This window comes from Cavia porcellus, unplaced genomic scaffold (assembly GCF_034190915.1).
Source record: "Cavia porcellus strain 051 isolate PalLab524CR breed Dunkin Hartley unplaced genomic scaffold, mCavPor4.1 scaffold_22, whole genome shotgun sequence".
In the NCBI taxonomy this organism is placed as follows: domain Eukaryota; kingdom Metazoa; phylum Chordata; class Mammalia; order Rodentia; family Caviidae; genus Cavia; species Cavia porcellus.
In genome coordinates this window covers 54707886-54724416 of record NW_026947505.1, presented here as the reverse complement: position 1 = coordinate 54724416, position 16531 = coordinate 54707886, and the positions used below count along the sequence as shown (strand labels likewise).

General features: G+C 38.6%; 1 protein-coding gene across 2 annotated transcripts; it reads right to left on the bottom strand.

The window, feature by feature from the left end:
* Positions 1-979: 979 nt before the first annotated feature.
* Positions 980-15930, bottom strand: Pm20d2 (peptidase M20 domain containing 2). 2 transcript variants are annotated; one of them, XM_005008605.4, is made up of 7 exons: positions 15364-15923; positions 13357-13505; positions 11917-12059; positions 10723-10877; positions 7701-7836; positions 3927-4034; positions 980-3732 (listed from the first exon to the last, which is right to left on the bottom strand). In XM_005008605.4, the coding sequence occupies exons 1-7, from the start codon at positions 15835-15837 to the stop codon at positions 3578-3580; spliced, it is 1320 nt and encodes a 439-aa protein (XP_005008662.2). In that variant the 5' UTR covers positions 15838-15923; the 3' UTR covers positions 980-3577. The 2 variants fall into 2 exon arrangements, with proteins under 2 accessions (XP_005008662.2, XP_063089275.1); XM_063233205.1 differs by lacking the exons at positions 980-3732; positions 3927-4034 and having other exon boundaries at positions 10690-10877; positions 15364-15930.
* Positions 15931-16531: the final 601 nt, after the last annotated feature.

Sequence of the window (16531 nt, the reverse complement as noted above, 5' to 3'; positions counted from 1 at the left end):
AAGTCTACTCACTAAACTTGAGGCAAACTTTTCCTCTCAAAGCCATTCCTGGGAGATCTTACTTAGAACCTCAAATTAGGGTTGGCTGAGTTTGATTGGGTCATCACCATTTACCTTACAAATAAGAAAAAGTCTTATTTCACCAGGAACGGTGGCATTGGCCTGTGATTTCAGAAATCTAGGAAGTAGAGGTGAAGGATGGTAAGTCTGAGTCTGGCATGGGCAATTTAGTAAGACCCTGCCCCAAAATGAAACAAGTAATAAACTAAAGGGCTGGAGATGTAGCTCACTGTAAAGGCCTTGGTTTCAACCCCCAGTACCATTAAAAAAAAAAAGTTTGTCAGTGGGGTCTAACCATACATGCCTATAATCTCAGCTACACCAAAAGGTGAGGTAGCCAAATTCAAGGTAAGTCTATGTGACTTGGCTAGACTCTGTCTAGCCAAGTCAAAAAGGGTTGGGGTGCAGTCCAGTGGTAGAATCCTTGCCTAATGTGTGGGGCCTTGGGTTCAATTCCCAGTGTCAACCTCTTAAAATAAAAACCATTTACCTTTTAAGAATAAAGAACCACACTCTGTATGGTGGTGACCACAGCTACTGTAATTCCCGCTACTCTCTCAGAAGGCTGAGACACAAGGATTGTGAGACTGAGGCCAGCCTTGAGGACACAGGGAGACTCATCTCAGAAATGTGAGTAAACGTAAGAATGAACTGAGCCAGTATGGTGGTGCATGTCTGTAACCCCACTACTCAGCAGGCTAAGGCAGCAGCAGCATCACCTGGCAAGCTCCTGTCTTTAAAAAAAGGAATAAAGGACTAAATAGAACCCTTATTTTAAAGGTTCACATGTACTCTAGCATTTCTCTCCTTACATTCCAAAAATTTTGAATATTTAATCCAAAATGTGAAGATCAATGAACAATGGTAACTTAAGCTAAATGCATTAATAAACATGTAACAGTCATTTAGGAAACACACCTTTAAAGAATAATGGTAAAGAAATTTATTCCAGAAGAAAAACTATAATTACAAAAGAAGCCGTCTCCTAAATTCAAATGGCATAATGAAGATCAGCTGTAATTCATCCCTAAAGATACAGGTATTTACTCCAGAATTTATGTATTTATTTATACTTCTAGCTGTAACACAGTGCAATAAATTCATTGGTATATGAAAAGTAAAAAAAGATTTTTAAAAATCTGAACTATATTAAATAAATTAAGGTAAAATAATGTAAAGTAACAAAGATTAAAAAGCCAGATTTCTAGACAGTACAGATTCAGTTCAACTTTGACATGATAAATCTGTGACCATATTCCACAGGATAGATCTGTATTTTAACTAAAAATTTTAAATTAAAACAGAAACAAAATATAACAAACTCAAAAGTGGCTCACATCTTAGTGCTACATAAATATTAATTCCCGACACTAGGACCCGGCACATAAGATTATGCACCGCTGTCTTGTGTATCAGCTGCAGCTCTACATTTTGCACTCAAATGCAACTCTATCAACTGCAAACAAACCTTTAACAGCAGAATATTAGCCCTGAATTATCTCCAATTTATTTTTAAAATGTGTATTAATCACAGACAAAACATGAACATTTTGTATGAAACAACTTCACAAACAGGATGTATCAATTTGGAATACCAATTAAAATCACTGAGAATTTTATCAAGGTTTAAGAAAATAAAACCCTGTTGCTTGAGGTATAAGAATTTACGTAAGTAATTTAAAATATCTATTTGAGAAGTTTAAAACTTGATAATTAGCAAACTAAATCTGTTTATATAAGCCCGGTATTTCAGGCGTGTCCAATCCATGCTAAAGCTTCCATTGATGCCCTCTCTTCTATATAATCAGACAATGGTTGGCAAGCAGGATCAAGTTCCATCCAGATACCAAGAGTTAAGACAACCGCCTGCACAGAGGAAAATCCCAGGGCAGCAGGTAACTATTCTGGTGTGAGGTGAAGGTTAAATGGGGACAAGAAACTTCTATCACATAGTACAAAACTGCTAATGAAGTATAACATATTAATCAAGGCAAACATGTCAGGATATGCAAATCCCTTTCTTGGTGGTTTAAATACATAAGCTTTAAATTTCATCCCAGGACACAATCTGGTATGATGTAAATCAATGAGAAATGGGTTTTATTTTACTATAAAGAACAAGGGCTCTCAAGCTGTTTATTAAAGACAGATAAATATTTTAGGTTTTGCAGGCTACATCATTCAGTCTCTGTTGCTTTTGTTTTGTTTTACAGTACTTAAAAATATAAGAAGTATTCTTAGCATATTGATTGTACAAAAACGTAGGCTATTTATTCCACCAGACTGTTATCTACAGACCCCAATACAGAAGAAATTCTTAACTATCCCTACCAAATACAACCCCTCTCTTGCAAATTTAAATAATTTCAGGAAGAATACGAATTAGGAGTTTTCTGAACACTGTCGCCCTAAGTAGAGGTGATTTCATCTAACTTTCCAAACGGTACACTGGCAGATCCGAGGACCCAAATGACTGGCTTTTACCAGAAGACAAACAAATACACTTCTCCTTCCTCTTTCATTTCTGTCCAAGACCTCCCTTTACAATAACATATTACAGAGCTTTAATCACAGCATAAACTATGTTTTACCAGGTATTTTTCCACATTCTTTTATCATGTTTAAGAAATTCCACCTAAGGAGGATGAAAAGCTTACAATAATGTTTAATCAATATTGGGCTGGCATGAGACTTACGGAGGCTCAGGACTGTGTAGTCAGGTGAGCCAGGCTGGCTTCCAAACAAAAGGCACTACTGGGGACACTGAAAACCTGAGAGCAAGCAGGTGCCAGCCGTGCTCCTCTTTCAAGACCTCCTAGAATAGCCTGGGCTTCCCCACACACCTTGTGGGAAGAGTCCAAGCCTGTCTCTCTGTAATTCTGTCCTGTTACCATACACTGCATTAGGAATTTCTTGAATCCCACCTTAAAGTTCACTACCCATAAAAAAAGAACATTCTTCTTTTCCTTCAAATGGTGAAACCAAAGCTTATTCTTTGTACCCAGGTTTCCAGTTATTTCTCACAAGTATTTCCTAGGAAAAGTCTACTTTTATTACAAATGTGTTCTTCTACACCAAAGCAATTATAGTCAGATATTTGAAATAAACTTTGCTTAAATTTAAAATGTGAACTTTAAAAGTACTTCAGAGAATAGGTCTACCACTCCTACCATAAAACTCTTTCATAGGTATTGATACAAGCTTTGAAGTTCTTTGGATCTTTACAAATATACTATATATAAATTTATCAAATATTACCAGTGATAAATCATGTATCATCATGTATTATCAGTGATATCTTTGTTTAGGAAGTCATATCACATACCAACGCCTGAAATGTCACAATTCCACCAAGTATAGACGCAAATGTTTAATTTAGATGCATGTTTTCTCTATATTCTGTCCTTACTTATCACATAAGAAAAGTCTACTGCCTTTACACACTTTCATTAAAAAAATTAAAGAAAAAACGATCACTTTCTCTTAATGACTCATACATGACTTCTAAGGCTTCCTTTCATTCTACTGTATTTAAAAACTTTTCTTCTTGAAGTTTCAATTTAAAGTCCTCTCTGATTTTTTCCAGCAACCCTGGTTTAAAAATAACGTCCAATGCAGTCATTGCCAGAGCTTTGGCTGCACGTAAAGTGTAGAACTGAGCTTCCTGTGATCCTAAAAGACAGAAAACAATGAATTAAAATATTTGCATAGTTATTAAAAATTAATTTAATTCCTCATATTATCTCTTAATATCTAAATGCCTCTCCAACTACCTATAAAATATAGTCCTTTCTCAGATGATATTAGGCAATGAAATAAGACAGAAACAGAAACAGCACACATCAAAGTTCATGTCTGAACTTTACCTGCCGCTTCAGTGTACTGCTCAGTGTGATTCAAGGCATCAGATCCAATGTAAAAATATGGATGAATTCCAGGAACCACAAAAGTAACATTTCCAAAATCAGTAGAACCTTGAAACACACAAAGTACAAAACACATATTGCTTAAATACTTTTGCCGTGCGTGCTGCCAAAGTGAGCACTGGTTATAGACTTTTGAATGATGAAATTAGAACTAGAAACTTTACACAGCTATAGTTCTTCTCTCTGTTAGAAGATACCTAACAGTAAACTTCTCGGCCAGGCGTGTACACGCTTGTAATTCCAGCACTCAGCAGGCTGAGTTTAAGCCCAGCCTGAGCTTCAAAGTGTATTCAAGGCTCGCCTGAAATGCAGTGAAATCCTCTCAAAACACACAAAGAACAGCTTGTAGCGAGCTGGCCATGTGCTCACCTCCTGCCCCTCCCTCCCCTTCTGTGCTTCCTGCATCCCCGGCTCTGCCCACAGTCCCTGGACCTGCTTGCGGCCCAGCGGCTACTCTCCCGGCCCTCTCTCTCAGCAGCACCCAGCTGCTGCCTGCTCCTTCTCACCTGTGACCGCCAACGGCCTCTCCTTGGTCTCTCTTGGGACAGCCTCCTCTCACCTATTCAAGACTCAACTCCAGACCCCATTCTTTTCTTAAGCTTTACTGTTTTTTTACATGGGGCGGGGGGGGGGGGGTTTACCAGGGATCGAACTCATGACCTTGTGCTTGCCAGGCAGGCACTTATGCTACTGAACTAAATCCCTGGCCCCCCATTCTTTTCTTATTCCTCATTTTTTCTCAGGATTTTGTCCATGAGTATTGCTTCAAATAACTACCAACTCAAATTAATGAATTCTTAGTCCCTTTTATGCTCTATGCTTGTACATCTAATTGGCAGCCTGGTGCCTCTTGTTGGATGTCAGTACCCCAAGCATACTCAGACTCACGATCCTGCTAGCTCCTTCCTTGCCCCCGTTAACAAGCCCTCCCCAGTAGCCAGCACTGTCACACTTTTCCACCTTCACCACACCTGTCTTCCTTCCTGAGCAGTCTGTGCTAGATCATTTCTTCCTAAACTACTACACTGGTCTCCTAATTGGTCTAGCAGCATCTACTCTATCTGCTAATATTTTTAAAAATACCTTACACGGTCTGACTCCATTCACTTTTCCAGCCCGATCGCGTAACAAGCTCCCACTTACGCTGTAGTATTCAGCTGCTCTGGACGCCCCTCCTGCTTTGGCCCTTCTCAGACCTCGCACAACTGTTCTGTCCTTACCAACGTTATTCCTTGCTGTTTAGACACTGTGTTGAACACCATTTCTTTGGCGAAGCCTTACTTTACAAACTGTCTGATAAGGTAAAATTCCTCTAGCAAACGCTGTCCCAGAATTGTATTAATTTCTTAATTTATAGTACTTTTCAGATTTAGTTTTCCATTTGTTGAATTATTAGTTAACATCAGTCTTATAAACTACATCGTGAAGCTCAATAAGGTAAAAAATGTACTTTAAATCATTGAGTATCTAGTCTTTTACATGACTGAGACTTACATTTGTTAAGAAAACCATAGCAAAAACAAAGCCCCACTACAGGATGCTTATTATGCATCACACATTGCCAGGCGAAGTAGACTATACGAGAATAAGTTGTAAGGGAATGAAAGCAAAATATGTAACAGCAGCTAACATTTATTTGGAATTAATATGTTTTAAAAATAATTCTACATGCTTCATATATATTCTCATCAATATTGTACAGTCCTCATTTTACAAAGGAGACTGAGATTTATAGACATTAACCAAATGCCCACAGTCTCACAGTCACTAGTTATATGGTAAAGGCAGACCAAGACCAGGCTTTGACCACTTCAGAAAATAGTCACAAAACATCTAATAGTGCCAGAAATGGCTCCATTCACCGGGCACACATGGAGACGGTGGAGCAGTGACAAAGTGGGCAAACGTCTGCTGCATATTTTAGCATCTTACTTGTGGGCCCGACCTAGAGCCTGGAAATCATAGCCAAGCACAGTGTCTGTGTCTGTTTGTGTGTGTATGTCTCTCTCTCTCTCTCTCTCTCTCTCTCTCTCTCTCTCTCTCTCTTTTGAGACTGGCTCTTGTTACATACTCCAGGCTAGCCTTGAACTCACTACGTAGCCCAGGCTGGTCTCAAACTTAGGGTGACCCTCCTGCCTTAGCTCCTCAAGTGCTGGGATTACCGGCATGCACCACCATGCCTTGCCAGCTTGTGTTTTTCTACTGTTTTGTCTATTATATTATAAGGCAAACCTTGACTGAGTCAGACCATGTCTTTTTCTGCTTATAGCTAGAATGCAGAAAAATGCTTAAGAAAAATGTGTAAGTACAGAACCATGAAATTTCCTTGACCACAAATTCACAGTTTTTGGTAATGAGCTGAATTCCCAGCTCTGTTCAGAAAATGCATATAAGACCCTTCTGATATCCCTGCCCAACTCCGCTCCATAGCAATTCTCTATCAATCCTCTAGCCAATCACTTCAAGGTTCTCCACATACTACCAACAGCTTCCTTGGGAGGATATCCCTAAACTCTTGCCCTCTTTCCTAAATATACCTGCATCTACTTTGATCACGTATTGCTTTTAAAAATCTTTTGCTTGTCTCCCACAAGTTTGCACCTATTCTATTTTACTATAAAGCTAACTTTCTTGAAAAAGAAGACTCTTCCTTTGCTATCTGTACTGTCTTCACAGTCAATAAATACAACAGGTGGAGAAGTGAGATTTTGCACCTGGTCTCACCCAGGCTTCAACTGTCTCTTCCAGATCATCCATACGTTTTTTATTGCTAGTCCAGTGGACACAGACCACACTGACCTTATTCAGTCTCTTCAGCACCTGGCATATTTATTTCTGTTCTAGAAGTTCTTTATTCCTTTGGTTTCCATGACTCTACTCTTCCTTGACTATGTGGTTCACCTGACTACCTCCTTCTCAAGAGCCTTTCTGTGCCATAGCTTACATGTGATTGATCTCAACATTTCACTTTGGGCATCTTCTCCCTCTCTGAACTCAGACAACCTCATTAATACCAGTGTTCAATTACTTTCAACCTATTAACAACTCCTACATCGCCAGTCTAGACATCTTTCAGGGTTCAAACTCAAAAGGCTATTGAACAGTTCTGCTAAAAAAATTACATAAGCATCTCAAAGTTAACATGCTAATTACACACTGGCTCCAAACCGTTCTTGAATTCCTTTTCTCAGTGAATGACAATAACACTCCATCTTTATCACCAAATCTACTTCATTAATACTTACATTTAAGAGAGATATCTCTTTCAGTGTATTAGTAATAATACTCAGAAAAGGAAATAAATCTAAAATATACCCAAGTATGATTATTTAAATTCTAATAACCACCTTAGAATCTGAAAATTCCCCAGCTAAACACTTAATAACCTGTTTATAGTGAAGATTGAGAACCAAATTAAGATTCTATTTTCCATTTTATTATTTTATGTCAAAGTTAGAATTGAATTTAAACACTAGAAATATTTAAATGTAGACCAAACAGTGGGTTGACTATTGCTGAAAAAAATTTGTTAATTTGGCATTTTACACTCACCGAAGAGTATGTTAATTTTTTCCTCTAACTGTTAAGTCTGTGAAATTACCATTTAAAATATCAGCAGTATCTCCTCATTGCTAAACCAGTAATCAAAATCATTTAACCAAAAACGGTATTTTTCTTCCTCAAATAGCTCAATAAATAAAAGAACTTAATTACCTGAAGGGCCAGTTAACATCATATCTTCTGAAATGAATTGTATACCCAGTTTTTTTCCATTCTCCATGTAAGTTTTCCATAGGGTCTTATTGGGAAGAACATTGTAATAATCATGTGCTCCAGCTTTAATTTCTATCTAATAAAAATTATAAAACAAATTTGAAATAAACTAAAATTACAAAATTTCAAAGAAGGCCTGGTTTTCAAACAGGAAAAGATATTAAGAGCATTAAGGCAGTTTTTTCATCCAGATATAAATTCTCTCATATCTATTACCTTAAAATTTGTACTTTGTATTTGTTATAGAGAGTTTATAACATCCTATCTTTTTATATATGCACCAAACCTTATAATTTCACCAAGCTCTATGCTGCCAGAAAGTGCCAACTTCAGTCATCTAAAAAGGGTTTGGGGAGAACCCAGAAACTCCACTTTTTATACTACCATCCCCAAGTAATTTTGATACAGACGGTCAAAAAACCACTGCTTTGTGAGAAACACTGCTCTCAGGTTCATCTCCAAAAGAAAGAAATTCTGCAACAAACATTAAACATACAGACACTGACACCACTGCCTGGTCTGAAAGGGACCCTGAGAAATACAGAAGCCTCACAATAATAGTCAACAATGGTCCTCATTTATTAACTCGAGTGTATGAAAACACAGAAGCAGTTTATGTGTGCCCAGATGTATAGATTTATAGGCCTAGTTTTGATGGAATCAAAATGGGCACTAGCGTCTCAAACTAAATAACACAAAAGTTAATAATAAAATAGCAGAGATCACATCTATTCTTGGCACTATCTAAGGTAGAAACAAAGTCAGCCTAATCAGATCTTACGTCAGTCAAAATGTAAGACATTTTAAATTTTAATGTAAGACTTTTAAAAATATAGATTCAAATCTAACAAGCTCTATACTCAAATATTGTACATTTTTAGATATTAGCTAATGATAACAGTTCAGTATGTATTTTGTTGTGGCTTGTAGCTAGCTAGATGCCACCCCTTACAAGCCTTATGCACTCATAGGTGGGGCTTTTTGGAGCTGGTGGTATCTAGGGTTTGTGATACTGGGATTAAGAATGGGTGGTGGGCCCAGGATTTAGCTCAGCAGCATAAGTACCTGCCTTGCAAGCGTGAGGTTGTGAGTTCGATCTCCAGTACCAAAAAGAAAAAAAGAAAAGAAGAAAAAGAATGAGTGGCATTAAAGCAGTCCACTGAATGGTTTGGCATAGTTCTGGGCCTAGACGATAGGAAGGCCCACCCTGGTGTGAGTGGCACCACTCAAAAGTCAGGTAGCCCGAATGGACTAAAGAGAAAGGGAGGCCACTGCTGCCTCCTGTCCACCCTGCCACGGCTGCCTCCTGTCCACCCTGCCATGGCTGTTCTCCTCTGGCATCCTCTCTGCCCTGCCACCTCGCCTCAGAGCCAGCTGACTATAAACTAACTGTGAGCTGAAATAAACCTTTCCCTTAACTAAGACATTTTCATAAGTAAATGTTTAAAATACTGATCAAAAAGTTTCTCAGTTACTTTTCTCACGGCTGGTTCTGATATCTGATACCCACAAATTAAGGGAGAAAAGGTTTACTTAGTTCACAGTTTGTAGAGGGTCCAGTCCATAATCCAATGGCTACAAAGCAGGATGGGCACATGGCAGTTCATGGTGGCAGGAGACAGCAAAAGCAACAACTGAGGGAGCAAGACGAGCCTCTTTCTGTCCCTCCTGCAGTATCCAGTCTACTGGGATTAGGGCAGAGCCAGACTAATCAACGGACTGACCCAGTATCCACCCACCCTGAATCCTGCACCCTCAGTCCCAGCTTTGCACTATGAATCAATCACGTGCTCTAGAAAAGCTCTTGCCCTACATAACTGCATGAGCCTTCGGGGGGACATCTAGCCATAGATCATAACATAAAGTTTTACATTCTTATCTGACTACATTCTCTGTCAGAGAGCTCTCACTCTGTCTGTCACATATCTGAAAGTAGTACAATAACACTTCTATAACACTTCCTCAGCTCTCTGTAACAGTCCCAGGACACAGCTTTCCTGTCTCAGATGCTTCCTGCCATTTACTATCCGTGCTATTCCTAGAACACTAACATACTCTATCTGGGAATTATTGCTACTGTCAGACAATGGTGCTATGTCAATAAATCATACTTCACTAGACTAGTAAGTAGAGAAAAATCTTAGTATCACATATGAAGCTGAGCTCTCGGTTCTTCACAATGTCTGATTGAACTTTCATGAGAATCCTAAGATAGATTATGGTATTAACCCTATGTTTTCAAGTAAGAAAACAGATCCAGACATATTAAATATTTCTAAAGGCTACAGATTAGCAAGGCTGAGAAGAGGTAGAGGTCAAGATCTTATCTTTCCAACTAAACAAGATTCTATGTGCAAGACTCTTATTTTATATAATTCTAAAATTCATCCTACTTTACATCATATAGACTGATACTTAAATATTACTCACTTTACTGTCCAACTCAACAAAATATTGTGACTACCTTCTGTGTCTATTTTAACTTCCATTCCAGCCAGCTATAAGTATTTATACATTTTCATATCACTATACCAAAAACAGCTTTTGCGAATTTTGTCACAAAGCTTTCTTTCCAGGACTGTTATATATAAAACAACTCTAAAAGTTTATCTGCCAATAAGGAAGGATATTCCTGCAAAAAGGCGGGGATGCTATACAGCAGTATCCACGTCCAAATTACTGTAATTACTGTATAAAGCGACCTATAGTTTACATATTGCAGACAATGAATAAAATACACAATATTGCAAAACTTTCACATTAACTATTCAGTCAACTCATTTTGCATATTCAAGACATCATCAACAAATGCAAGGCCCTGGGTTCAATCTCCAGCACCAAAACCAACAACAAAAAAATTACCAAATGAAAAAGAGGTAAATTAGATTTTAATCTAACTTAATATAAATAGCCCAACCCACATATATACCTCTGATTATAATTAACTGTGAAAAGTTCTTACTGTACACCCTGTGGCCAAAGCTGCAGCTCTGAAGCAATCTTCTGCTTTTTTGGTCAAAACTTGAAGTTCTTTCATTGAGGGTGCACGGAAGTAGTAAATTAATTCAGAATAAGAGGGAATGATATTGGGTTTTACACCACCATTTTTTATTATACCTACAAAAAGAGCCAAATAACTGGAATTAAGCTTGGTGATTATTATTTTAAGCTTAAATATAATCATAAATAAAAATAATTTAAATTTTTTAACTTTACTGATATACCAAAGATGTATGTTATACAAGTTTTGATACAAAGGGTGATTATTTTCCAGCTAATAGAAAAAAAATTGACCATACATACTTTATTCTAAGGAATCTAGATAATGCTAAGAAATGATGGAGGCGTGTGATATAGCTGAGTAACAGAGAGCTTGCAGCCCTGGGCTTGACCCCAGCGCTACCAAAAAGAAAAAAAAATTCCACAAAATTATAATCTAGATAGGAAGTAGGCAAAAGTCCAATTACAGAATGACTTTAGCACACAGAAAAATAAGATAAAGAAAGAATATTTATGTATAACAGATTCCTAAATCATAAGAAATAAACTACAAAATTAAACTTGTACCTTCAAGATAATACTTTATTACTGCATTTATATTATGGCGATACATATAATTTTAAATTATTTTATTCAGGATTTAATAGCATTTTGGATTTAAATAAAATCAGTAATCACTACATCTTAAGTTGAGGAAATGACAAAATCTTATCAGTGTTAAGACAGTGGAAAATCAATTTCAACTTTTTAACACCCACAGAAAGAATGTAGCTACCTATATAAAATCTTTTATATATTACTCAAAAGATGACCATTGGGGGCTGGAGATTTAGCTTAGCGGCATAAGCGCCTGCCTTGCAAGCAGGCAGTCGTGAGTTCAATCCCCGGTACCGATAAAAATCAAAAAGACAAAAAAAAAAAAAAAAAAAAAAAAAAAAAAAAAAAAAATGACCATTTTATGTATGATGAGCCTGTCTTCCTACCAATAAACATTTGTAGAATCTTGTCACATTGTTTTCTGAAAATATGGTTAAAAATTTTTAAATATTCACATGAAGCATGTAAGTTATTTCCAAGTGGTTTTTATAAAACCAAATATTACATAATTATGTTGTACTGAACACTATCTATTTTGCAAAGTATTTGACATTCATACCATGAGCTCTCCAGGTTGGTTTCATTTGCTGTCTTAACACAGATATATTGTTGTAGGCAAGAACAGCAGCATCTAAAGCATTTACTCCTTCCCAAGGGTAAGCAGCAGCATGAGATGCCTTTCCATAGTATTTCACAGTCACACTAGGAAAAAATCATCTGAAATTACTTTCTCCAGTATCCCTACAGTAAGAAAATCCAGGTGGGCATGGCGGCACACTCCTGTAATCCCAGCACTCAGGAGGCTGAAGCAGGAAGATCACTAGGAGTTTGAAGCCAGCTGGCCTATGTAGTGAGTCAGACTAAAGTACAAGTCCCACTCCCCCAAAAAAACAACTAAGGAGAATTACTATTATTCAAAACTGATTCAGATTGCTAAAATTTTGATTTATAAATCACTTATAGCAAAAGTACTGTAATTTACTTATGTTATACTTAATTATTTTATTATATAATAATGTGTCTGATGCAAAGAAATAATTCCAAATAGACAGAACTGAACTTGGCTCAGTCAACTTTTTCTTCTGTAGAAAGAAAAAATCCTGTCTTCTTTTACACTGCCTTGTGATGGTTCTTTAAATCTGCAAAAATTCAGATAATGCTGTTTTAAGGAGGGAAGGTCAAAAGAAGACAAAAAGTAACATTAGAAATTAATTAAGACTATGTCTGAAAATTGGATTATATTCATAGTGCTATTCAGGTTCTATATTCTGGCTCAGGACATAATTTATTCTTTGTTAAGAACCAAATAAACAAAATGGAGACATGCATTTTCTTCCCAACTGTCTCTTGCAAATCTTTTCAGTTACAAAGGCCATTTCATTTTGAAGGACAGATATTTTCCAAAAATCATCTTACTATCAAAGAGTTCAAAATAGATTGCAAATGTCAATATTTTTTGGTTTCTTTTAATTTTTATGTTTTTTGTTTTATTTATTTTTGGCAGTACCAGGGATTGAACCCACGGCCCTCACACTGAGTTACACCCCTAGTCCTTTTATCTTGAGACAGAGTCTCACTAGTGCCTAAGTGGGGCTCACTTTCACTCTGCCTGCTTCAGCCTCCCAGCATGCTTGGGTTACAGGTGTGTACCACCATAGCCAGCTAACTCCATCATTTTCATGTTTTAAGGTATTGTTTTAATAGTCCAAATAAACGCTGAAAGTCATCCAACGTAAGTCAAGATAATACATCAGTATCTTTCAATGTATTTTTAAAATTTTTTAATTGGGTCTCATGGTTAGCCTTGAACTCATGAGATCAAGTAATCCTCCCACTTCCTGAGTAGGGGAGACTACGAGACTACAGGCACATGCTATTGTACCAAACTCTGTTTACTTTTTAAATGTGTAAATGTGAAAGTTTAATCTCTGATTTAGACATAAAAGTACTCCACAGGCTGTCTTCCACTAAGAATTTTATCTTCAACTTGATTACTTACTCATGTTCAGCCACATCCTGTAGATAAGCCGCATTCTCTTGGGAGGGATGGGCCATAAAAACAACATCAAGGTTCTTAAAAGCACCTGCTTCAATTAAATCAATTTTGCCACCACCATCTTCTTCTGCAGGGGTTCCCAAGACAATTATCTAGAAAGAAATATTCATATCAGAGCAAAAGAACAATAAAAAGTCCTAGCAGGAAAACATTAAATAGGTTCCTTGGCATATGCATTCACAATCTACATCAAAGCCTTTAAACTATGGAAAGAGGTTTTGTTCTATGCTTCTACGGTTGATATATACAACTGTTATACTAATTTGGTACAAAGAATGAACTAGAAAATTTCCTGAATTTTTTAACAGCAAAAAAATTTTACAAAGAAATGAATACTCAAAATTAATTAGGATTTACACCTTAAGGCTTATTCATGGCTATTAGTTATGTATGTAATTTGTAAGCATGTTACTGGTAAGGAACTTCTGGGGGACTTTAGTTATCCTCACAACAACCCTGTGAGGTAGGTGAGTGATCTTTTAGGAAGGATGACTTTGAGAAAGAGTAAAGTGTCATGCCCCAGGTCACAGAACAATTCTTCAGGCAGATATGTGATTATTCTGCATACATTATTTTGACCTTCAGGCCTGAACTACCTATTTTAAAAGTTTTAACTCATCAATCCTTTATGAAACAAATCTTAGACCATGGTTAAATAGCCAACTGTTACATAAACTTACTAAATTCGATCCCACCAGTTCAATCAGGCAGATTTACTGGTCACCAAACACCTAATTAAACAAAAGAGAACTTTACAGAATAAACATTTTACTTTGGTATTTAGCTTAATTTCTTCAAACAGTTTTAAAAATCAAAGAAAAAATATGTATAAACAACTAAAATACAATTAAACAAGCTACAAGTGTCTTGGCCTGCAAAGAGAAGCAATATAAATTCCATTTTTAGATAAAACAGTTAACCTTACTAAAACTGAGAATCACTTGAAATTAGATGTTAGTGCAGTTCTCAAAGTCCAGCTTTGTTTATAAATTATACTTAAACTCTTAAGTTTAAAACTGCTCTTTACCCTTTATCTTTGACTTATTAAATCTGATGAATCTCTAGGTGACAGCACAGAACCTTTATAACCTGGGTTAAAGGTAAAGCCAGGTTTTCATCCAAAGGCAAAGGACCTTTCCCCTCCCTAAAACAAAACAAAACAAAACAAAACAAAACAAAACAAAACTCTAATCAAATGCAAAAAAATTTTTGCATCCCCAGAGGCAGAAAACAGTACACAACCTGAGAGGAAAAATCACAAGGGATGGAACTGTTGGAATAAAAAGTTACTGATGTTGGGGGAAAATGGGCTAAATAATATTAAAACACTTCTCTTCCCCTTAACCTGGGTGATGATTGAATCTTAAGTACCACAATAGCAAGAATACATCATCTGGAAAAATAAAGAGTAGCATTAAGCTTGCCTATGACAAACACAAATGACATTCCCTTGTTGAAAGACTGCAGATACTAAAATTGTAAAATAAAAAATTAAGACCTAAGGATGAACTCATCAATGGAGTAAACGTTAATTTGCTTTCCCATTATGGGTATATGTCTAGAGTTTGGTGGCTCTGTGACTGAAAACTTCATATTCAAACCCCAATTGTTCAAATTACAACAACAACTTGGACTGCCACAAACCAGAGATTTTTAGGAGTCTGAAAAGAGGGCTGTAGGTTTTCCTACAACAATTACTTCTTCCAGACGATACACAACCTTGGCAGCAAACTACAGTCGCCTATCAGTTACCTAAAATGACCCACAATGAAAACCGGCCTTGGTTCTAAGTTCTTTCCTAAGGAAGAGTTCAGAGAGTCGTTTACAAATTCAGACAAGAAAGCAGCCCTGAGGACGCCACCGGTGGGCAGCACGCGAGCCGGGACCGGGTCTGGCCGCTCTCGGTCTCGTCCCCGCACCTGCCAGGCCCGCGCCCCGGCCCCAGCTCACCTTCACGGGCGGCGGCGGCCCCGGGAGGCTCTCCAGGGCCGCCCTCAGCCCCAGCGCGGCCGCGGCCCCGACCTCGGCGATGAGGTTGTGGCCGCAGGCATGGCCGAGGCCGGGCAGCGCGTCGTACTCGCAGAGGAAGCCCAGCTGCAGCGCGCGCACTTCAGCCCCCGGCGCGCGGGCCTCCCGAGGTGCCCATTCGGCGCGGAAGGCGGTGGGCAGCTGGTAGTGCGGCTGCACCGCCCAGGACGCGGCCGGCGGCTCCTGCTGGAAGAAACGCGTCAGCAGGCTATGGGCATGGTGCTCCTCGTAGGCCAGCTCGGGCTCGCTCCAGATGGCACGGCTCAGGGCGCCCAGCCGCTCGGCCGCCTCGTCGATGCGTTCCGCCGCGCGCAGCTTCAGGAGCTCCAGTGGCTCCAACTCAGAGACACCATCGCACGCGCCGCCCTGCACCGGGCGCTCCTCTCCGGGTCTCATCGCGTCCGAGATCGCTGGCTCTGGCGGGTGGCCACCCACTGCGGCTGCGCACACCGCGATCCGCCCTGACAACGCTCGAGCAGCAAGTAGGCTGCTATAGTTGAGTCCCGGGAGCCCCGCCCCCGAGCCCTGGGGCCCCGCCCCTTCACACTCCGGCCAGTTGGGGCCGAGCGAGGGGCGGCGGAGGGGCGGGGCGCTGTAAAGAAGGCGGGGCTCAGCATTTTACTAACTGGCTGAATTATGCTCCAAAATCATTACTTTTCCATTGTTCCTTATTTTCCCCAGAAGCAGAAGAAAACGGTTTTACTGATTAATAGCTATCAGAAACAGGACAACCAGAGCATTGTCCCTTAAAAAAAATGCCTCTTTTCTAGCCATATATTTTTAAAAAATGGAACATTGTGGGTTGTGGTGGTACATGCCTATAATCCCAAAATTTGGGAAACTGAGGCAGAAGATCAGGCTTGGGTGCATATCAAGATTCTATCTCAATAACAAAAGCAAAGCAAAAATGGTACGAGATAACTTCTATAAGATGGCATCAGTAGAAATGTTATACAAAGAGCACTATAGACTCCACACACTTAAGGTTTTGGTACCCTCCCTCCTTTCTTTTCCTTGAGGTTGTGCTAGTCAAAAGCTGCAACTGCTTTATACAGTTTTCTTCAACTTCCTGCTATCTAAAAGAGCACCT